This window comes from Tursiops truncatus, chromosome 16, assembly GCF_011762595.2.
Source record: "Tursiops truncatus isolate mTurTru1 chromosome 16, mTurTru1.mat.Y, whole genome shotgun sequence".
NCBI classification, from domain to species: Eukaryota; Metazoa; Chordata; class Mammalia; order Artiodactyla; family Delphinidae; genus Tursiops; species Tursiops truncatus.
Genome location: NC_047049.1, coordinates 8861881 through 8886761, shown reverse-complemented (window position 1 = coordinate 8886761; position 24881 = coordinate 8861881). Strand labels below are relative to the sequence as shown.

The 24881-nt window shown below is 39.3% G+C and overlaps 1 protein-coding gene across 1 annotated transcript; it reads left to right on the top strand.

The window, feature by feature from the left end:
* Positions 1-92: 92 nt before the first annotated feature.
* On the top strand, positions 93-24177 carry LOC117308446 (ATPase PAAT-like). Its single transcript, XM_033841528.2, has 6 exons — positions 93-375; positions 1151-1354; positions 2176-2248; positions 5084-5290; positions 10601-11055; positions 16039-24177. The coding sequence occupies exons 1-6, from the start codon at positions 212-214 to the stop codon at positions 16271-16273; spliced, it is 1338 nt and encodes a 445-aa protein (XP_033697419.1). The 5' UTR covers positions 93-211; the 3' UTR covers positions 16274-24177.
* The last annotated feature ends 704 nt before the right edge of the window (positions 24178-24881 follow it).

Here is a 24881-nt window from a genome sequence, read left to right as displayed (position 1 = left end):
GAAGATTTTGAACCCTCCGCCCAAACCGGCCGGCGCGCGCATGCGGGTTTACAGTAGCTGGTGTCTCCCCACCCCGGCGAGAAGCTGCGGCTCTGGGGTTCGCAGCCGAACGAGGCGGAAGTCGTTCTGTTCCTTTACAGTCCCTCAGTCTGGCGGAAATTAAAGAGCTGTAAGGGAGGTTCCGGAGCTGGCCTGGCGTGTAGGTGGCCAGATGGAGACCGAGACTGTACACCCGCCACTGACCCGCCGCCCACCGCTGGCCTCTTCCTGGGATGCCGCGTGTGGAGCCCTGGCCCAGAGTCTCCATCTCACCCGGTCTGATCTCGGCGCCCGGGACGCCGACTGGGAGGAGCTGCTGGCGTCGCCTGCCACCGGGTGCGCCGGGCCGGCGGGGACTGGGGTTGTGCTCGGTGCCAGCCACGCTCCTGGGGGAGCCTGGAGGGGAGGCGGGGGCCGTGAGGGGAGAGGGTCTGGACCCGGAGCCGAGCCGGTGACGGGTCTGTGCGGGCGGCGAGGGCGAGGGGGCAGGTCCCGGGTGGCGGGAGGGTGGGGGCGGGCCCGCGGGAAAGAGGAGGCGACTCCGGCGTGAGCGTCGGGCGCAGGGGACGGGGGGCAGGTGACCTGAAGACTCGGCGTTTCACCCCCTTCCCCCTTGTGTCCGTCACGTCGGCTCCTGAGGCCCCCTGTGGGGATCAGAACCGCCTTTCTATCCCGAAACAAAAACCTCCTGTCGACCAAAATAGGCATTAAAAAAAAATCCAGATGTCGAAAATCTTCCTCAGCTTAGTTTTGAAAATGGAACACTTTGGTCCTTTATTCCATTCTGCACCCCGTCCCACCCCCACTTCTGAACTGTTTTTTAATTTACACTAGCTGCCCAGTACATATATTTCATTAACTGGACAGGCAATTCTAGGAAGTCGCTTAGAATGTATTACAGAAGTCAAGGGAAAAGAGTGGAGAGCCCACACCTCTAAAGCATCATTTCCTTGGGAATTCTGTATTGAGCATTTCGTCAGTGCTTTGCAAGGCGCTTGGTCTCCAAATGCAAATGTAAATGAATAGGATAACATGTCAACCCCTGTGGCCCATTAAGTGGGTTAATGACGGTGTTCAGAGAACTGTATAATATTCTTCATTTTCTTTTCAGCCAGGATCTGGTGATTTTGAAAAGGAACGTGAACAGCCAAGATGAAAACCCCTGCTTCCTTTACCTGAGATGTGACCCTCCTGGAGGTGAAGAAATCGTTTCTATTGGCATTTTAAGTTCAGCAAGAAATATGGAAGTATACTCAGGAGAGGAGTACTGTGGAACCAGTAGGGGCAAGAATGTTTGTAATGTTCTGGATAACAGGTTTGTGACGTATGCGTGTGGAAGTGTTCTTCTGAAGTAGTGTTTTATTTTCTTGAGCTTTTGTGAAATTTATTGATTCTCTGACATTGGTGCCAAATACTAGGGGAGAGAAGATAAAAACATACCAGCAGACATAAAAGTTTAGACCTTTAGGGATCTTAAAGACAGTCTAGATCAGCCTAGTTGTTTCTATAAACGTGGAAATTGAGAGCTAGTGGAAGAGAGAGTAGTTGGTAAAAGATCATAGCTAGTTAGTGGAAGACTGATCAGATGAAGTTCTGGTAAGTGTTTCTTATCTGTTTTCTTTAACTCACAGCGATCTGTTTTCCAAAAATTAAGTTGTCTATCAGTCTGGAACTTTGAACATTTTCCTGTAGGAAACTCTTTACACATAGTGCGTGACCCAACACTGTGCCATACCAGTATACTTATTTAACCTATTTTTATACTTCTTGAGTTTTTTTTCTGATTTCTTACAAAGATTCTGACCTAATCTCTCCTTAATATGAATCAAAATACGAAGTGTTTTATATACCGTGCATGTTGGACATAATGGGTACGTTATTGAGCTTTACAGTGTGCTCTGTGCTACGTAAGTATACATTTGATACCTAATTTCATTTTCTTATACAGCTAGTAAGTGGCAGATGTTGTCTTTGTAGCCAGTGCACTTCAGTAGGAACTCCCAGCTGTTTATGCCTCACCAGGAAATCTGAATCTCAGGATTTAAATATTGTCCTGGAAACCTTTATTTTAAAATGTAACTATGAAAAGTGATAGTGTGTGAAATTTTTTATAAGTTAATTCCTTTTTATTTTTAGTGAACATGAAAAGATTATTTTGTACAAAAAATATCTAAAATTGGAGTCTTCCACACATGCTTGTAAAATAAAGGTAAGTCATTCCTAAATGTCATTTAGTCATTCCTAAGCTAATTTAAAAACTACAGTTGTCTTCCTATTATATATACTTATTTTCTGTAGGTTTGGTAATGTAGTTAGTCCAACTTGGTCCCTGGTTTTAGTTCAGAAATACTCAGTAAACATGTAAAAAGAATTTCTTTTCTAAAAAATTGTCAACATTCTTCTGTTAAAACTTGACCATTTATTAGCTATGGTTGTAACCAAAAGTGGTGTCCAGCTGCTCGCCACTCAAAAACCAATAAAGAGGCACGGTTGGTGGACAAGAAAGTTTGCTTTGTTTTGGATGCCGACAACAGCAGGGGTGGGGCGTTGAGGGTGCTGGACTCCTGTCTGAAGGCCGACTCCTCCCACTGACCATCATGGGGCAAGAGCTTTTATAGACAGAGGGAGGGGGCTGAATGCAGAAACAGCACAGCCACCTCTGACAGTCATCTTGAAATTGGTCATGTGGTGGCCTGACCAGCATCATCTTGATTGTTCTTCAGTTCCAGGGTTGGTTTATTCCCTTTTCCTTGAGGCCAGTTCTCGGGATTGTGGGAACTTCTGTCGTGGCTACAGTCTGGTCATCATGTAGTTAACTTCCTCCACCTAGTGAGGGTTCCAGTATCTATAAGACAGCTCGCAGGATGTGGCTCAGAATATGATCTATAGCCCTTGAGGAGGAACTAAAGGTCCTTGACTATGCTTAATGACTAAACTATTATTATTTGGTCTCCTTTGACTGTTTTCCTTTGTTTCTGCAGTTTCTCACTTGTCTGATTAAACTTATTCTTTGGCTAAAGTTTTTCCGCAGACCAAAGGCAGGCTGAGGACAAGGGGGGCAAGGACCATAGGGTCCTGCTCCATTTCCTAGTCATGTCATGTACTGTTGTTAGTACAGCAGTATAGTACTTTTGAGCCTTAAAAAACTGAGTTAAAAACATTTTTTATCTTTATATAAAACTTAGGTGCCAAGAAAACCACAAGCAGTTTTGGTCCCCAAATCTAGAAGGATAGAACACAATCAGGGAGGATTCAGACATGGGTACCACAAAGTTAAAGGAGTTTGGATTGGTGTCTTCAGCCTGAAAAATATTATTAAGGTGAACTTTACTAAGGTCATCAGATCTAAGGAAATGGTACTGAGCTGGAAATTGAAAGCCCTATTTTTTTTTTAATTTTTATTGGAGTAGAGTTGATTTACAGTGTTGTGTTAGTTTCAGGTGTACAGCAAAGTGAATCAGTTATACATATACATATATCCACTCTTTTCTGCATAAGCCCTGACTGTTAAATGAGCGCTCTTGCTGACTAACACAATAACCTTGGGCAAGTTCCTTCACCTTTTTTGACCTACCTTATGGGTAATATTAGGGAACTGGAGAAAATTCTTGGATTGATTATTTTTAATTTCTCAAATTCTGTGCTGATTATTACTTACAGAAGAGCACACAACTGATTATCCCAAGATGTTGTTTTAGGTGTATATACTAATAGCTTCTAAAGTCATTTAAATAAGGCAATGCATTCATCCAACAAATACTGGAGTGCCTGTTGATGCCAGATACTGTACTTGGCATTCAGGAATTGGTAGTTATGAAATAAATTGGAATGAAGGCCTCACATCACAAATATTATAGTCAACATAATAGGTTGACTCAGTGTGCAAAATAGGTACTACATTTGCTAGTGAGAAGGGCTTGGGGGTTAAAAAGCAGAACAGGGATAATATGGAGGTTGGAATGTGGGTGTTTACATTTCATGAGGCATTTACTTACTTGTTGATGACAGTCACATCTTTGGTGCCACACTGAGTTTTTAGATCATGGGTCTGTGTTCGCCTGTGTCTTTGTGTGATATATGGGTTTGTTGTGTCTCTGAAGGTGAATGGTATTTGAAACTGTGCTGTGGAAGTGCCAGGGAGTGAAAGAGTGTTTCATTTAGGGAAATCCTTGGGTTTGTATGAAGGCTTCTTCTGGGCCAATAGTATACGTAAGTTAAAAGTAATAGTTACTGATGCATATGTTTGAGCACTTACTCAATGATATATACTGGAAATTTTAACACATAATCCTCATAACAACCATGTGAACTCATTTTACTCCTGACTCAAGTTTGGCATTTGCCCGTGGTCACGCAGGCAGAGCCATCGCTGAACACAGGTCTCTCTGATTCTAAATGCTGTGTTTGTTCCACTTTGCTGCTTTGTTGTCCTACACCACACATGAAATGTCTTTTGGTCTAGAAGCATGGACAACGTGAAGAAGCATAAAGCATTGGAAAAGCTACTGGGATAGAAGCCAGAAGAAACAAGCTCAGAGCTCAACTTTGCTAATTGGGTGTCTTTTGCAAGTTAAAAAAACCACCCTGAACTCCTCTTTTTATGTGTAAACTATTGAGCTCTCTTAGGTTGTATTGATATTCCCTACAGTTCTAAATTCTAAAATCCTGACTTATTTATATTTAGTATTTCACAAACACTTTGCATGTGACACTGGACAGTCTTATTTTGTATTAAATAATACTATAGCAAGTTTCAGTATGTTACGATCTCAGATTGGTATAGTTTATCTTTAATTCCCTAAACTAAGTAAAACATTATTTATACATAATCTTTTATTTAAAAAGGACTTTTTGCATTTATATTGTTTTCTTGAGTCTTTTTTTGGTCTATGACTGTTCTAGAGAAACCTTTAAAAGGTACTTGGAGTTAATTTTTAGATTCTTGAATGCTTCAGTCTTACTGCAGTATTAACAAGAAGTGACCTTAGATAATGATTGTTTTTATTATCATTATTAATTTTCCTGAACTTTTGTATTATAATAGCTGCTCTCCTTTGGTGAAAAGCAGTGTGTATTCATCAGTAAAGTTGTGGTACACGTGAGGCCACTTCCAGCAAATTTTCCAGCAGGCTCTCCTGCTCTAGGATCAAGAATAGACCTGGAGAGGGTCCAAACTATCACGGAGTCCATGGGGTCAAAGTTGTCATCTGGAGCTCAGCAACTGATGAATATGGTTATTTTCCAGCAACAGGTAAGTAGAAATGGATTTCTTTCCAGATACTGTTAAAATTCTTTAAATGATGTCTTCTTATAAGGACATGTAGAAACATAAATCTTTTTATTTCAACTTTTGTTATTGATTAAACTGTTAGCTTTACTAACTTTTCTAAAAATAACATGTAGACCTACTCTCTTGCAAAAAAATATTTCTACTACAGATTTCACAATTTTCCATGAATTCACTCATTTATTCATTCAGCAAGTATTTATTTAGCCCCTTCTTAGTGAATACCACAGTTTTGGTTACTTTAGAAGATTCAAAGATGAATTAGTCGATAACCTGTCGTTAAGGATCTCTGTAGTCTTGTTAGGGGAGTCAGGGCATCTAAGTGGGGAATGATGAGGAATGCTAGGAAAGGCTTATGAAGGGAAGTAGCGTATTATCTAGGCCTTTAAAGAGGAAGGGTGGGGTTAAGCAAGTAAATTTTGAGGGATGCAACTTAAGAGGTAGAGAACAGTATGGATTAAATCTTCAGTGCTAGAGGAATAGGATGTAGCTAGGAAATGAATAGAAGTTCATTTCTCTGGAGTGAATAAGTGAGAGGGGAAGTTTCAGGTAGACTGGGGCTGGATCTTAGAGGATTTTGAATGATGTTATAGAGTTTGTGGGTGTTTTCTAGCTCTGTTTTAATAAATTTAATCCGCTATTATGTGTAAGATGAGTCAGTAGGAAAGATGCGTCAACAGAAAGTGAGGCTACGAGAAGGAAAGCAGCTCTGTTATTTCCATCATCCAGAGGAGAGTTAATGAGAGTCTAAACTTGGAAGGAGTAACCTGATGCTGGATTGTGAGAGGCTACAGCAGTGGGGCCATTGGGACTTGACAACTAACTTAATATGGGTTCTGTGGGAGAAAAACAGAATCAAACGTGAAACTGAAGTTTTGAAAATGGTGTTACCGTAATATACATAGAACCCAAGGGGGGAAGCGACTTGGGGGAAAGGAGTGTAATTTGGGAGTGTTGCGTTTTAGATGTGAATAACACATGCCCTGGGGTGATGATGTGAGGCTATGGAAACACAGGTGGGGCTGGTGGAGTGGAGGGAGGTTTGGGAGGAGCATGCCTAGTAGATGATGGGGAAGCGGGTGAGGGGAGAGACCGGAGCCAGGAAGGAAGACCCTGGGAGAGTAGGTGCGTTTGCTAAGAATACGGGGAGAGGAAAAGGGAGCCAGAAGAGCAGGTCACGGCAGTGCTTAAGAGTCGCAAGAGATCTGATGTCAGGAGACCTGAATTCAAAGCTCTTAGTGCTGTTATTTGGCATCGCTTCCTCTTTTTGAGGATAAATTTCTTCGTGTTTACAATCTAAACGATAATACTGGTAAGATCATAGGATGAAAGTTAAAACCAATAATATGAGTTTAAAAGCTTGCATAACTTTTGTGAGATTTGCCGATATTAATTTAGGACGAGGATCATTGGATCGGCAGGCAGACACAGGAGAGCAGGAGAGTTGCTGATGATCTTGCAAAAGCATGGAAAGGAGAGCTGTGAAATGAACAGCGTCCGCACTCTCCTTGCTCTGGCACTAGCATCTCACCTCCATACCTCAGGAGGCTCCTAGCTGGTCCTCCTGCACCACGCTCCCTCTCCACAGTGCAGCCAGCATGGCCTCATCAGACTCGACGTCCCCTGTGTCAAGCCCCCTGACTGCTTCCCTTGACACTCAGAACTAATCCAGGTTCCTTACGCTCTCACCTGAGATCTGGGCCCTCGTTACCTCCTCAGCCTCATCTCCTGCTGCATCTCCTTACATGCCTTGCTCTAGACATTCTGATGTGGGTATTCCACAAACATCCAGACGTGCTCCCACCTCAGGACCTTTGCCCTCTTAACCGTTCTCTTTGGCCAGAATCCTCTCTTCCTGGTCTTAGCAAGTCGGCCTTTTTCTTGTTATTTCAACCTCATCTTAAACGTTCCATCTTGAATGACACCTTCCCTCACCACCCTGATTAAAATATTAGCCTTTTCCTCCACATCTGTATCATGTATTTTCATCAGCACTTTCTTGCCTGTTTTTGTTTATGTGTTGTTCTGTGTATCTCATTAAGATATAAGCTTTGTGCAAAGACGACCTGTCTGTCTAGTTTATGGCTCCGAGTAAATTTTACATAATCTATATGCCCTTTGGATTATCAACTAAATACTCCTTGGAGATCTTCAGAGGGTCAGTTTGAATAGTGATGAGATGGAAACCAGATTTTGAGGGATTAGATGGTAAATGGGTAGTTAGAATGTGGAGGTAGCCAGGGTAAAGTGGGTTGTTTCAAGAATGATAGAGATAAGGAACCTGCCGGTATCAGAATCCCTTGGAATGTTTATAAAGTACAGAATCCTGGCCCTCACCAGTGACCTGCAACACTGAGGTTGTGATCCAGGACTCACCTATCTTATACAGGCAATGCCAGATGAGTCTTATGCATAGCATATTTTAAGAACAGATGTTTGAGGGGAAGGATCCAGTGGACATAGAGATTAAACATTTAAAAACAGAAGAAATTTTTTGTGTGTGGAAAATTTTGGAAACATTAGAGAGGGTTAATGAATTAAGTAAAATCAGTTCATGGACTGATTTTTATGTTTTAAAACCTTGACTTTGGAAAAGAAATGACGTGAATAGTAGTTTGTGGGGTTTTTTGCCCATGTTTTTAGGGTTTTTTGTTTCATTCCCAAAATAATACATTTTCTTTGCTATGAATTTCCGTCCATTCACAAGTACATAAGGTATGTTGTAAGACGGCTCTCCCAACTCTCATCCTATTCCCAAGCTTGGTGTGTGTCCTTGTCGCATTTTCTATCATATAGAAACACAAGTCCTCCAACCAACAGCACGTGTGTTGTAACCCCCCAACACACGTGCTAAATCATTATCTATGGGGACATTTGGGAAACCCCCTGGGGAAGAAAGAAGGTGATCCTGTTAAATCGTCTTTTAAACATGCTAGTAAAAGTCTTCTTTCTCGTGGGGAGGCTATATTTATGAATGATTCTCACAGGATATACCTGGTTCTCTAGGATTGCTTTTGTCCACAAACAAGGAATCCATGGAATGTCTTCCTGGAAAGTCATTTAAGCTCTGTAACTATCTGTTGAGTATAAAGTAGGGATGTTTCATGACCAGAACCTCTCCTTCTATGGAAGGGGTGTAAACCCACACTGTTTGGAACCTTCATATGTTAATTGGGGCAGGGCCTGTCCTGATGAGGAAAGAAAGGACCTGGGGAGCAGCTTTCTAGACTCCCTGCTTCACCTTTGCCTTGTGGTTCCTTGTTTCCTGGAAAGTTTCTTAAAGTGATTTCTTCTTTCCTTGTATTTGAAGTTCACATGTGCTGACTTTCATTTGTTTTTGCTTTAGCAATTTAGAATAATTGAGTAGGAATTCTGAGTCAAAGTGCCTGGCATAGTTGTCATTTAATGTTATCTGAGGGAAAGCTGTGCCCCATTTTCTCAACAAAAATATATTCAGTTATTCAAGATTTTCACTGTTTACCTTTTTCATCTGAAAAGATAAAAACATCATTTTTTCTAGCTTCTTCAAGGTGATACTTTTTGGATTTTGTGATAATTAAAAAAGTTAAAGACAGACCTTTCAAAAATCCTACAAGATGTTCACAGATACTTATTTTTTTCAGAAATCTGAGGGTATGTGTGCAAATTTGTATTTATCTTGTTCACTGTCTTATTTCCAGTCCCTGAAACAGTACCTAACACAGAGTAGATTTCTGGTAAATATTTGTTGAATGAATGAGTTTGGGGCTGGCTTTATCCAAGAATCATTTTTTAGAATATTCAGAAAATATATGGACTGAGTGTTTTCAGCTAATCTTGTATAATATTTTTCTCAGTCTCTCTAACTAGATACTGAGCAACATTAAGTATGAGATGATATCCCCTATAAGAATCCCTAGTAGAGTTCTGTGTTTAGAAGTTAAGATGGAGGTGTATAACTTAACAGATAGGCTAGAGGTAGTTTTGCTTTTCTCTTGTGGAAAAGTTGAAGAGCATAGCAAGAGCATGGCCCTGTGTAGGAGACAGTGTAACCTGCTCTCAAAGGTGAGCCAGAGTTTTCTCAGGAAATAATATAGCGTAGCCGGTTGAGTTGAGGCCACAAAACATAATCATTACCCTACAAATTATTAAGGCAGACTTAGCCAAAAGGTAGGTCGTTTTAGTCATTGAAAATGTCACAGAAGTACTCATATAACATCATACTTTAAATATGTAACTATCTGGTCTGTACTCCAATGAAAATAAATTGCATATTCTTAGGTTGAATCACCATATGTGACAGTGGGCGGATGATTTTTGTTTCCTGTGTATTTTTTTTTCTTTTAACATCTTTATTGGAGTATAATTGCTTTACAATGGTGTATTAGTTTCTGCTTTATAACAGTGTGAATCAGCTATACATATACATATATACCCATATCTCCTCCCTGTTTCGTCTCCCTCCCACCCTCCCTATCCCACCCATCTAGGTGGTCACAAAGCACCGAGCTGATCTCCCTGTGCCATCTGTTTACATTTGGTAGTATATATATGTCGATGCCACTCTCACTTCGTCCTAGCTTACCCTTCCCCCTCCCTGTGTCCTCAAGCTCATTCTCTACGTCTGCATCTTTATTCCTGTCCAAGGCAGATGATTTTTAATTCTATGAAAGTTATCAATTACTGTGACTGAATTGAGAGTACTAGATTTTATTACCGTAAATTAAGGAAACATTAAAATAAGCCCGTGCAATTTTACTAAGTATGTTTGTATTTGTTTGAATATTTTCCTTAGCAAAACTAGTGAAATGATTAGAAGTCCTGACTCTGGAGTTCGGTGGCCTGGGTTCCAGTCCTGCTTCTGCCACTGACTAGTTGTGTTACCTTGGCCAAGTTAACTTTAATTTTTTTTTTTTTTTTTCCTGTACGCGGGCCTCTCACTGTTGTGGCCTCTCCCGCTGCGGAGCACAGGCTCCAGACGCGCAGGCTCAGCGGCCATGGCTCACGGGCCCAGCCGCTCCGCGGCATGTGGGTTCTTCCCGGACCGGGGCACGAACCCGCGTCCCCTGCATCGGCAGGCGGACTCCCAACCACCGCGCCACCAGGGAAGCCCCCAAGTTAACTTTAGTCTTGGTTTCCTAACTTGATATTGGGACAGTAGCTATAGCCTACTCCATGTGAAAGTTCTGGGGATCAAATGAAAGTAGGCAGGTTGCCTGACTCTGAGTTACTCCAGAGGTTACCTGTCATTATCATTCATGTTAATAATAACATTTTCTTATTTACCTTGCTTAGAATTGTATTCCCATCGGACAGCAGCTTCAGTCAGTTTTGGGAAGCACTGGATTCAAGCACATGATCGGACTGCAATCATCATCTGCTTCAGGGGCCTTCGACAAGTCATCCCCCACACCTTTCCCTTCCAGGACTGGATTGACATCTGGAAACGTGGCTGAAGACTTAAAAGCTTACATTGATAAAAGTGCGCAGCCAGCTGGTGGAGGAAATATGACAAGCCTCCAAGAGTGTAAAATTGTGCCACAAAACCATTCTCTTCCTGAGAATGATCTTAAGAATGCAGTATCTTCTTTGCTACCAAAGAAAGCAAGCGACAGCTCACATATACCTAACTCTGAGTTGCTGCCTGTCCTGCAGAATCTGTGTAGTCAAGTGAACCATCTCCGTGTGGGACCCAACACCAAGTGGCAGGAAAGCATCACCAAGCCCGGCGAAGGCGTTGTTCGTGTTACGTGAGTGTCTAAGACAAGTGTGGTTTCGATTGGGGGCGGGAGGCGGGAGGCAGGTGGAGGAAAGCAGGTTTGTTTCAAAAACTACTGCCTGAAAATGTTTCCAGAGAGGATTGTAGGAGCTTGTACATGTCACCATTAACACACTATAGGAAGGAAATACTCAGCAGAGTAGGATGGATTGCTTTGAAAGAAGTGGGTCAAACTGGAGGCGCCGAGCACTTCTCAGGCATCTGATGGAAGGGGTACAAGCAGCAGATAGGGTCAGAGTAGAGAGTTGTCTGCATGAATGGAGAGGAGCTGTGGTGACCACGATATGTACATTTTTTGCCTGATTGTATGAAGTGAGCCATTGTAACATTTCCTCTGTAGATCGTGTGTGACCTAGGCTAATTTCGGAGTCATCCAGACGTTTTTCAGCTCTGAATTATTTCTAGTGTACAGGCCCTTATCCCCTGATCTCATAATTCCAATTTTTTCCAGTCCTGCTTTGATTGAGGGGTGGCTAAGTGTTTAGTATGTTCCCCATCCTTTATATAGATGTAATGTGTCCAAATTTTGCGCTGGATTGGAATTCAGGACTCTAATCATAGTTCTAGCTTAACTATTTTACCTTAGTGTTTAAATCTTTTGGTTTAGACATTTTTCCCATGTAAAATGAGGGAGTTGTATTGGTTGAAACTTTCTTAATGTCTCCAGTAGCATTCAATTTGAGGAGTTGACGTTATTGAACAAGTGGTTCTTATTTGGGAAGGATAAGGAAAGATAACAATAGTCTTTAATTGTTTTTTTTTTGTTTTTTTGTTTTGGCCGTGCTGCATGGCATGCGGGATCTTAGTTCTTAGTCTCCCGACCAGGGATTGAACCCGTGCCCCTGCACTGGAAGCGCGGAGTCTTAACCACTGGACCACCAGGGACGTTCCAGTCTTTAGTTGTTGATAGTCTAATCAATGTTAACTTGTGATATAGCAAAACAAAGCAAACGAACAATAAAACCCAAAGGAAAGAACAAAAAACCTAAACAGATTTAAAAACTGCTCCTGTGTCCAGCTGAGGTGGAATGTCCCCATTTCTCTCAGATCCCCCTTTTTACCAATAAAAATCCCTGGACATAATCCAGCAAACATACAAAGACTGTAAAAGGTGGAAAGAAGTCAGATTGCTCAGGGACTGTGAGGCTTAGTGTTCCTTGGTTCCTAGTTACCTGTGAGTTTCTTTCATCATAGAGGGGTATAGGATTTTGTCAAATACTTTTCCTATGGCCATTCATATGATCATGAATTTTCTTCTGTAATATGTTCATATGGTGAATTACATTAATTTCAAAAACTGAACCTGCCTTGTATACCTAGAATAAATCCCACTTGGTTGTGGGCTGTAATTCTTTTTTACACAATGCTGGATCTGATCTGCTAATATTTTGTTGAGTATTCTTGCATCTGATTCATTAGAGATACTGGTCTGTATTTTTCTTGTACTGTCTTTGTCCGGTTTTCACGAGGGTGATACTGGCCTCATAAGATGAGTTCTACATCTTAGAAGAGATTGTGTAAAATCAGTGTTATCTCTTCTTAAGATGTTTGGTAGAAGTCTCTAAGGAAAGCAGCTGGGCCTGGTTATTTCTTTCCTGGAAACTGTTAAATTACCAATTCAATTTCTAACATAGTAAAGTTGTCAATTCTCCCTATTGATATGCAGGCTTAATATTATGCATATTGAAATCCCACCACAATATTTGGCAGACATAAGCAGGATCATTTTCAAAATTATATGAAAAACAAAAGAGGTAGAATAGCTAAAACAACTTTGAAAAAGAAGAATGAAGTGGGAGGAATCACTCTTCCCAGTGTCGAGTCTTAAGTAGTTAGAGTATTCAAGATGATGTAGTGATGGCAGAGGGACAGACACGTAGGTCAATGGAACATAATGGAGGGCTCAGAAATAGACCCACAAAAATATGCTCAACTGATTTTTGACAAAAGTGCAACAGCAATTCAATAAAGGAAGAATAGTCTTTTTAACACATGGTGATGGAGCAATTGGATATCCGAAGGGCAAAAAGTGAACCATGACCCAAACCTCATACCTTATACAAAAATTAGCTCAAAATGGATCATAGACTTAAATGTAAAACATAAAGCTATAAAATTTTTCTAATAATACATAGGGGACAATCTTTGGAGACCTAAGACAAGACAAGACTTCTCAGATATGACACCAAAAGCAGGGTAATCAAAACTTTGATATATTAGATGCCATGAAAATGTAAAACTTTTGCTCTTCTCTGTTAAGAGGAATAAAATACAAATTACAGAGTGAGGGAAAATATTTGCAAATACATATCCAACAAATTGACTTATATCGAAAATATAGAAAGAACTCTCAAAACTCAACATTAAAAAAATCCAATTAGAACATGGGCAAAAGACATAAAGAGATATTATACCAGAGAGAATGTACAAAAAGCAAATAAGCACATGAATAGAAGTGCTGTTGACCTCATGGCTATTAAGGAAACACACATGAAAATCACAAGAAACCACTACACAGAATGGCTAAAATAAAAAGTTTAGAAATGGTAACAAAACCAAATACCAATGAGGATGTGGAGAAACTGGATCTCTCGTACATTGCTCGTGGCGATTTGAAGTGGTACAGCCACTCTAAATTTAAAAATGATAACAAAACCAAATACCAATGAGGATGTGGAGAAACTGGATCTCTCGTACATTGCTCGTGGCGATTTGAAGTGGTATAGCCACTCTAAATTTAAAAATGGTAACAAAACCAAATACCAATGAGGCTGTGGAGAAACTGGAGCTCTCATACGTTGCTCGTGGCGATTTGCAGTGGTACAGCCACTCTAAATAAGTTTGGCAGTTTCTAATGGCTAAACATATAGTTACCATGTGACTCAGCAGTCATACTCCTGAGCATTTATCCCAGAGAAATGAAAACTTCTTTCCACATAAAAACCAGTACACAGTTCTTCATAGAAGCTTTATTTGTAAAAGCCAAAAACTACCAGTATGTCTTAAAATAGATGAGTGGTTAAATTAACCCTGGTATATCTATATCATGGGGTGCTATCAGCAATAAAAAGGAAGGACCTGTTGATACATGCAACACCTTGGTTGTCTATCAAAGGCATTATGCTGATTGACAAAAGAGAATCTCAAGAGGTCACATACTATATGATTCTGTTTGTGTAACATTCTCAAAATAATAGAGATGAAGACTGTATTAGTGATTACCAAGTGTTAAGGATAGAGGAGACTGGAGAGTGGATGTGACAATAAAAGGGTAGCAGGAGGGAGATCTTTGTAGTTAAGGAATAGTTCTGTCTCTTGATTGTGGTTTTTACAATCGAGACAGAACTTGATTCTGTCAAGAACGTGATGTTTACATGAATGTGTGTACATGTGATAAAATGTCATACACACACACTGTACTAACATCAAATTCCTGGTTTTAATATTATACCATAGTTAGGTAAGATGTAACGATTGGGACCATTGGGGAATTATAGTATCTTTACAACCCCTGTGAATCTATAATTATTTGAAAATAAAGAGAAAAATAAAAAGCTCCTCATATATTCTAGAGTAGTGGTTCTCAAACTTTTTGGTCTTTACCCTCTTAAAAATAATTGAGCATTCCAAAGAACTTTTATTTATGTAGGCTATATAAAAATATTTATTAGTTTAGAAATAACAATAAGCTCATTACCTAGTAACATAAACATTTTTATGAAAAAATACCATATTTTCTTTTTAAAAAGTTTAGTGAGAATTGTATAGTTTTATTTATTTATTTGGTTGCATTGGGTCTCTGTTGCTGTGCGCCAGCTTTCTCTAGTTGCGGTGAGTGGGGGCTCCTCTTCGTTGCGGTGCGCGAGCTTCTCACTGTGGTGACCTCTTGTTGCAGAGCATGGGCTCTAGGTGCGTGGGCTGCAGTAGTTGCAGCACGTGGGCTCGATAGTTGTGGCACACGGGCCCTAGATCACGCAGGCTTCAGTAGTTGTGGCTCACAGGCTTAGTTGCTCCATGTCATGTGGGCTCTTCCCAGACCAGGGATTGAACCTCTGTCCCCTACATTGGCAGGCAGATTCTTAAACACTGCGCCACCAGGGAAGTTCGGTATTGTTTTAAATTTATGTAAAACTTTATTAGCTTTGGATTGTATTCTCATATGTTGCATTATAGCATGTATAAACATACATAGCTAGTAAGACCACAGTAGAAATACTGAGAACAAATTGAGTTACCTCTGAAAAAAACATTTATCTGTACCGTAAACCTACTACCTTAAGGAATTCTAGGAAACAGAATATACAACCATACATGCTATTAGTTATCACAGTAATGACATTATACATGGTATAGCCTCTGGATAATTCATTGTACGATTCATGTTCAAATAATATTATTATTATAAAAATACTTTTGACCTCATGGAACCCCTGGAAAAAGTCGTGGAGACCCCAGGGTTTTGTGGACCACACTCTGAAGTTCACTGTCCTTGTCCTTCCACTGCTTTAGTAAGGTTGTTTGGATGAAAAAAGAGAAAACTGTTTAAATTGTAGGGTTGCTTGGGGAAGCACTTGGAAGACAAACATGGAGACCTTAAAAAAAGTCAGTAAGATCGCTTTTGATTTGAGGCTCAAAACCAGAAAGACCCTTTCTATCTAAAGACCTGTTCTTTGAGGGTAGAAATTCTATCATCTTCATATTTATATTCTCATTTCAACTTATGCTTAAATGTTTAAAGAATTTAAGAAGTAAGAATCCTTTGGGCATTCAGGATTGTGGTTGCCTGTTGCATATGTATTTTAGAACCTGGAAATATGTTGTAAGGGGACAGAGTATAGTTGTGGAGACAAATTTTAGCAATGTGTGTTGGCTGCTTATTGTACTATAGTTTGGTTGTTTTTGTTACAATATTAGGGAAAATTGTTCTATTATTATTTTTTTAATTTATTTTTAGAATGGAAGAGCAATCCATTTGTTCCTACTTGGAAAAGATTCTTTCTAAAAATATGGAACTGATGGAAAAGAAACTTATGGACTACATTGATCAGCGAATATATAAACTCCAGGAGCACATAGATAATAAGATTGCTTTGTTAGTGGACTTGCTGCAAAGTCCCAACTCCCCACCCTCTGGCATGCCTCTAAGACATTATGACTCTGGAGAAAGACTTTCAAATGGAGAAAGATAGCACTGAACATGTTCAAAGTACTACAGATATTTATTATGTATTTATTACAAAGCCGAACCCCCCAAAAAAGTTTATGAAAAGCAGGTATTTAATGTCCTTTGAAATATTACCACTTACTTAACGTGACCTCACTGTTCATTTTTACTGCACTCGTGAATCCAGTACTGTACACTGAGTTAACATGATAGGATCATAAGTTATTTTTGTTTGCAATATTTTTCACTCTCAGTGAAATTTATGTATACTTCTGGATTAACTGTTTAAGATTTTAAGGATTTCTAAAGCAGTTCATTAGTTCGTATTGTATGTGTTTCATAGAAGTACATTTTTTATTTATACAAAGACTTTATAGTCTTAGGCGTCTGAAAAATAATGCTTAGAGTATTTGATAATTTTTCTTTTTCTAATCAATTGTTTTTGGAAAATTGGATACTTAAGACCTTTAATTCAAATCACTAGTTTACATTTTGTATTGTTTATCTCAGTTAATGAACAAGGTGCAGTGTTTGGCATGTGTAAAATGAGTTTACACTGAGGTTAATATTATTTGTTTCAGTACAGTATAGCAGTACATAGGGAAGTAAAAATCACAACTAGCCTATTCCCTGTTAGGAATATTATTTTAGATTTAATGTTTGATGTAAAATGAGAGACGTCATCTTGTTTTATCTCAGTCAACCCAGAAAATATAAGGAACTATTTCCCTTTCTGAGATGATACACGTTCCTCTTTCCAGAACCTTCTTCTATATGTTTAAAGTGTGAAATTCTGAGGTTCTGCTTTGAAGGGTTAGGCATATGGATCAAGGAGATTGCAATTCTCTCAGGCAGACTTAATTTTTGGAAATTATAACTATTGTATATGTGTTGAAGGGTGATGTATTTGCATTTAAAAAATAAATGTATCCACTCTGGAAACTACTTGTCTAAGTAAATAGAGATTTTTAATTTTCAACTAATCTTTGCTTAAAATGCTGTATTTTTATGAAAAAGGGTGTTTCACAATTGATATTTTGGTCAGTTCTTTAAAATGAGGGCTAATTTGTATACTCTTTGTTAATTTGTATCATACTACAAAGGTGACACAGTATATAGAACATACTGTCACTATAGCCACTTGAAAATTTGCATATTTTTCTAGTCTTTTCTAATTTATGGGACATTCACAACATACATAGCTGTAAGATAGTATTTCCTTTGTTGTTCAGGAGAAATCTGTCTCACTGCAAGCTGAACCCTTTAGTTAAGTTTTACAGCTTCTGGTGGTTGTAGTCTGTTGATTTACAAAATGCCTCCTTCCAGATACATGAGTCATCTTACAAGTCTCATCCTGATTACATCTGAAACAGTAATGTGGTCATGTCAAAAAGATGTATAAAGGTACAATATTGAAAAGAGATGATACAAAATATTCTTCAATTAAATTTTCCAGTTTGTAGAAGCCAAAATCTCTCTAAAGAGACAAAGTCTTCAGTTCAGACTAATGTAAGCTAAGACTTTGGATTTGCAAGATAGCAAAATTCCCCTAAGCCTAAATTTCTGAGTCCACATGAATTAATTTTAAAAATGATACCTATATTAGAATTTGAATACTTTTCCTCACCTGCTTGCCATTTTTAATGTGCAGTATGGTGGTCCAGTTAAAATCCATTAGCTTAAACAGTCAGCTCTACCCACCACCAGTCCCTCCCATCAGGAAACTTGCACTAGCCTCTTAGATAGCCTCATCCACCAGAGGGCAGACAGCAGAAGCAAGAAGAACTACAATCCTGCAGCCTGTGGAACGAAAACCACTTTCACAGAAAGACAAGATGAAAAGGCAGAGGGCTATGTACCAGATGAAGGAACAAGATAAAACCCCAGAAAAACAACTAAATGAAGTGGAGATAGGCAACCTTCCAGAAAAAGAATTCAGAATAATGATAGTGAAGATGATCCAGGACCTCAGAAAAAGAATGGAGGCAAAGATCGAAAAGATGCAAGAAGTGTTTAACAAAGACCTAGAAGAATTAAAGAATAAACAAACAGATGAACAATACAATAACTGAAATGAAAACTACACTAGAAGGAATAAATAGCAGAATAACTGAGGCAGAAGAACGGATAAGTGACCTGGAAGACAGAATGGTGGGATTCACTGCTGTGGAACAGAAGAAAGGAAAAAGAATGAAAAGAAATGAAGACAGCCTAAGAGACCTCTGGGACAACATTAAATGCAACAACATGCACATTATAGAGGTCCCAGAAGGAGGAGAGAGAGAAAGGACCCGAGAAAATATTTGAAGAGATTATAGTCGAAAACTTCCCTAACATGGGAAAGGAAATAGCCACCCAAGTCCAGGAAGAGCAGAGAGTCCCATACAGGATAAACCCAAGGAAAACGCACTGAGACACATAGTAATCAAATTGGCAAAAATTAAAGACAAAGAAAAATTATTGAAAGCAGCAAGGGAAAAACAACAAAACATACAAGCGAACTCCCATAAGGTTAACAGCTGATTTCTCAGCAGAAATTCTACAAGCCGAAAGGGAGTGGCATGACATGTTTAAAGTGATGAAAGGGAAGAAATTGCAGCCAAGATTACTCTAACTGGCAAGGATCTCATTTAGATTCGATGGAGAAATCAAAAGCTTTACATACAAGCAAAAGCAAAAGCTAAGAGAATTCAGCACAACCAAACCAGCTCTACAACAAATGCTAAAGGAAATTCTGTAAGTGGGAAACACAAGAGAAAAAAAGGACCTACAAAAACAAACCCAAAACAATTAAGAAAATGTCTTAGGAACACACATATCGATAATTACCTTAAACGTGAATGGATTAAATGCTCCAACCAAAAGACACAGACTTGCTGAATGGATACAAAAACAAGACCCATCTATATGCTGTCTACAAGAGACCCACTTCAGACCTAGGGACACATACAGACTGAAAGTGAGGGGATGGAAAAAGATATTCCATGGAAATGGAAATCAAAAGAAAGCTGGAGTAGCAATACTCATATCAGATAAAATAGACTTTAAAATAAAAAGAGACAAGGAAGGACACTACATAATGATCAAGGGATCAATCCAAGAAGAAGATATAACAATTATATATGCACCCAACATAGGAGCACCTCAATACATAAGGCAACTGCTAACAGCTATAAAAGAGGAAATCGACAGTAACACAATAATAGTGGGGGACTTTAACACCTCACTTACACCAATGGACAGATAATTCAAAATGAAAATAAATAAGGAAACAGAAGCTTTAAATGACACAATAGACCAGATAGATTTAATTGATATTTATAGGACATTCCATCCAAAAACAGCAGATTACACTTTCTTCTCAAGTGTGCACGGAACATTCTCCAGGATAGATCACATCTTGGGTCACAAATCAAGCCACTGTAAATTTAAGAAAATTGAAATTGTATCAAGCATCTTTTCTGACCACAACACTATAAGACTAGAAATGAATTACAGGGAAAAAACCGTAAAAGACACAAACACATGGAGGCTAAAGAATACATTACTAAATAACCAAGAGATCACTGAAGAAATCAAAGGGGATATCAGAAATACCTAGAGACAAATGACAATGAAAACACGATGATCCAAAACCTATGGGATGCAGCAAAAGCAGTTCTAAGAGGGAAGTTTATACCTATACAAGCCTACCTCAAAAATCAAGAAAAGGGCTTCCCTGGTGGCGCAGTGGTTGGGAGTCTGCCTGCCGATGCAGGGGACACGAGTTCGTGCCCCGGTCTGGGAAGATCCCACATGCCGCGGAGCGGCTGGGCCCGTGAGCCATGGCCGCTGAGCCTGAGCATCCGGAGCCTGTGCTCCGCAACGGGAGAGGCCACAACAGTGAGAGGCCCGCGTACCGCCAAAAAAAAAAAAAAAAAATTCAAGAAAAATCTCAAATAAACAATGTAACCTTACACCTAAAAGAACTAGAGAAAGAAGAAAAAACAAAACCCAAAGTTAGCAGAAGGAAAGAAATCATAAAGCTCAGAGCAGAAATAAATGAAATAGAAACAAACAAAACAGTAGAAAAGATCAATAAAACTAAAAGCTGGTTCTTTGAGAAGATAAACAAAATTGATAAACCATTAGCCACACTCATCAAGAAAAAGAGGGAGAGGACTCAAATCAATAAAATTAGAAATGGAAAAGGAGAAGTTACAACAGACATTGCAGAAATACAAAGCATCCTAAGAGACTACTACAAGCAACTCTATGCCAATAAAATGGACAACCTGGAAGAAATGGACAAATTCTTAAAAAGGTATAACCTTCCAAGACTGAACCAGGAAGAAATAGAAAATATGAGCAGACCAATCACAAGTAATGAAATTGAAACTGTCATTAAAAATCTTCTAACAGGGGCTTCCCTGGTGGCACAGTGGTTGAGAGTCTGCCTGCCGATGCAGGGGATACGGGTTCGTGCCCTGGTCCGGGAGGATCCCACATGCCGTGGAGTGGCTGGGCCCGTGAGCCATGGCCGCTGAGCCTGCGCGCCCGGAGCCTGTGCTCTGCAACGGGAGAGGCCACAGCAGTGAGAGGCCCGCGTACCGCAAAAAAAAAAAAAAAAAAATTCTTCCAACAAACAAAAGTCCAGGACCAGATGGCTTCACAGGTGAATTCTATCAAACATTTAGAGAAGAGCTAACACCCATCCTTCTCAAACTCTTCCAAAAAATTGCAGAGGAAGGAACACTCCCAAACTCATTCTATGAGGCCACCAACACCCTGATACCAAAACCAGACAAAGATACTACAAAAGAAGAAAATTACAGACGAATATCACTGATGAGTCTAGATGCAAAAATCCTGAACAAAATACTAGCAAACAGAATCCAACAACACCTTAAAAGGATCATTCACCATGATCAAGTGGGATTTATCCCAGGGATGCAAGGATTCTTCAATATACGCAAATCAATCAATGTGATACACCATATTAACAAATTGAAGAAGAAAAATCATATGACCATCTCAATAGATGCAGAAAAAGCTTTTGACAAAATTCAACAGTAATTTATGACAAAAACTCTCCAGAGAGTGGGCATAGAGGGAACCTACCTCAACATAATAAAGGCCATATACAACAAACCCACAGCAAACATCATTCTCAATGGTGAAAAACTGAAAGCATTTCCTCTAAGATCAGGAAAAAGACAAGGATGTCCACTCTCACCCCTATTATTCAACATAGTTTTGGAAGTCCTAGTCATGGCAATCAGAGAAGAAAAAGAAATAAAAGGAATACAAATTGGAAAAGAAGAAGTAAAACTGTCACTGTTTGCAGATGACATGATACTATACATAGAGAATCCTAAAGATGCCATCAGAAAACTACTAGAGCGAAACAATGAATTTGGTAAAGTTGCAGGATACAAAATTAATGCATAGAGATCTCTAGCATTCCTATACACCAACATTGAAAAATCTGAAAGAGAAATTAAGGAAACACTCCCATTTACCATTGCAACAAAAAGAACAAAATACCTAGGAATAAACCTACATAGGGAGACAAAAGACCTGTATGCAGAAAACTATAAGACAGACACTGATGAAAGAAATTAAAGATGATACCAACAGATGGAGAGATATACCATGTTCCTGGATTGGAAGAATCAATATTGTGAAAATGACTATACTACCCAAAGCAATCTACAGATTCAATGCAATCCCTATCAAATTACCAATGGCATTTTTTACAGAACTAGAACAAAAAATCTTAAAATTTGTATGGAGACAAAGAAGAACCCGAATAGCTAAAGTAGTCTTGAGGGCAAAAAGTGGAGGTAGAGGAATCAGACTCCCTGACTTCAGAGTATACGACAAAGCTACAGTAATCAAGACAATATGGTACTGGTACAAAAACAGAAACATAGATCAATGGAACAAGATAGAAAGCCCAGAGATAAACCCACGCACCTATGGTCAACTAATCTATGACAAAGGTGGCAAAGAGAAAAGTCAGTCTCTTCAGTAAGTGGTGCTGGGGGCTTCCCTGGTAGCACAGTGGTTGAGAGTCCACCTGCCGATGCAGGGGGCACAGGTTCATGCCCCGGTCCGGGAAGATCCCACATGGCGCGGAGCGGCTGGGCCCGTGAGCCATGGCCGCTGAGCCTGCGCATCCAGAGCCTGTGCTCCACAACGGGAGAGGCTACAACAATGAGAGGCCCGTGTACCGCAAAAAAAAAGGGGTGCTGGGAAAACTGGACAGCTACATGTAAAAGAGTGAAATTAGAACACTCCCTAACACCATACACAAAAATAAACTCAAAATGGATTAGAGACCTAAATGTAAGACCGGACACTATAAAACTCTTAGAGGGAAACACAGGAAGAACACTTTTTGACATAAATCACAGCAAGATCTTTTTTGATCCACCTCCTAGAGTAATGGAAATAAAAACAAAAATAAACAAATGGGACCTAATGAAACTTAAAAGCTTTTGCAGAACAAAGGAAACCATAAACAAGACGAAAAGACAATCCTCTGAATGGGAGAAAATATTTGCAAACAAATCAGTGGACAAAGGATTAATCTCCAAAATATATAAACAGCTCACGCAGCTCAATATTTAAAAACCAAACAACCCAATCCAGAAATGGGCAGAAGACCTAAATAGACATTTCTCCAAAGAAGACATACAGATGACCAAGAAGCACATGAAAAGCTGCTCAACATCACTAATTATTAGAGAAATGCAAATCAAAACTACAATGAGGTATCACTTCACACCAGTTAGAATGGGCATCATCAGAAAATCTGCAAACAACAAATGCTGGAGAGGGTGTGGAGGAAAGGGAGCCTTCTTGCACTGTTGGTGGGAATGTAAATTGATACAGCCACTATGGAGAACAGTATGGAGGTTCCTTAAAGAACTAAAAATAGAATTACCATATGACCCAGCAATCCCACTTCTAGGCATATACCCAGAGAAAACCATAATTCAAAAAGACACATGCACCCCATGTTCATTGCAGCACTATTTACAATAGCCAGGTCATGGAAGCAACCTAAATGCCCACTGACAGATGAATGGATAAAGAAGATGTGGTACGTATATACAATGGAACATTACTCAGCCATAAAAAGGAATGAAATTGGGTCATTTGTTGAGACGTGGATGGATCTAGAGACTGTCATACAGAGTGAAGTAAGTCAGAAAGAGAAAAACAAGTATCGTATATTAACGCATATATGTGGAACCTAAAAAAATGGTACAGATGAACCAGTTTGCAGGGCAGAAATAGAGACACAGATGTAGAGAACAAACGTATGGACACCAAGGGGGGAAAGCAGCGGGGGTGTGGGGGGGGATGAATTGGGAGATTGGGATTGACATGTATACACTAATATGTCTAAAGTTGATGACTAATAAGGACCTGTATAAAAAAATAAATAAAATTCAAAAAGAAAAATTCTTTAAACTCATATTATTTGACTTTTTTTTCTAAGATCCATTCCTAATGACATAGAGTGAATGGCCAGATTTGAATGCTCCCCTTGCACTTGAGCGAGATATATTTAAAAAAAGGAAAAAAAAATCCATTAGCTTTAGAAAACCATGAAACCACTTTAAAAGAAATATTCCGCCTCTTTTTTTTTAGAATGCCACATATATTTTGTAGATTGATGACATTCTGTTTATTACCAAAATATAGCACAAATGAATTAATTTTCCTGGTTTCTGTTGCAAACAATGAAAATGTTTTTTAAAAAAAGTTAAAACACCAGAAAACACAAATAGGGCCTTCTTTATAAAAATTAAAATACACTTTAAAATTCTAGTAATTATGGCTGTAGTTATAGAAATGTTTTATCGTAATTTGTACACATTTTGTAAAATAATAAAAGTAAATTTTATAACATTGTGATTATAATACTAAAAATAATTCAGATGAGCATTAATTTCTCTTTCATCTTGTTAATCTTTCCAAGTTCTGAAGATCTAAATTATATTATTTCTGCCTATCTATCACCTATGTATCTGTCTTTGTGTGTGTGTGTGTGTGTTGAAAAAGACCTGATGGCAGGACTTCTCTGGTAGCTCAGGGGTTAAGAATCTGCCAATGCAGGGACACGGGTTCCAGCCCTGGTCTGGGAAGATCCCATATGCCGTGGAGCAGCTGCGCCCATACTCTGGAGCCCATGAGCCACAACTACTGAGCCCACGCACCTAGAGCCCATGCTCTGCAGGAAGAGAAGCCACCGCAACGAGCAGCCCGTGCACCGCAATGAACAGTAGCCCCTGCTCACCGCAACTAGAAAAAGCCCACGCACAGCAACAAAGACACAACGCAGCCAAAAAATAAATAAATAAATTGATTTAAAGAAAAGAAATAACGCTATAGTAATCAAAGCTATGGGGTACTGTTATAGAGACAGATGCAGAAATCAATGGAATTGAATAGAGAGCCCAGAAAAACATTCAAGTATATGGTCAAATGAATTTCGACAAGGATGCCGAGACTATTCAATGAGAATAAATAAATAAATGAGTTTGGAAGCGTTCTTTCCTTTTCTGTTTTCTGGAAGAGTTTGAGAAGGATTGGTATTCTTTAAAGATTAAACTTTTAGAAGTAATATACCTGGTAAA

Coding starts and splice junctions, on each gene's coding strand:
- LOC117308446 (XM_033841528.2), top strand. CDS start 212: ATGGAGACCGAGACTGTACACCCGCCACTGACCCGCCGCCCACCGCTG. Junction 376..1,150: donor CTGGCGTCGCCTGCCACCGG/GTGCGCCGGGCC, acceptor TTTTCTTTTCAG/CCAGGATCTGGTGATTTTGA. Junction 5,291..10,600: donor TGGTTATTTTCCAGCAACAG/GTAAGTAGAAAT, acceptor TACCTTGCTTAG/AATTGTATTCCCATCGGACA.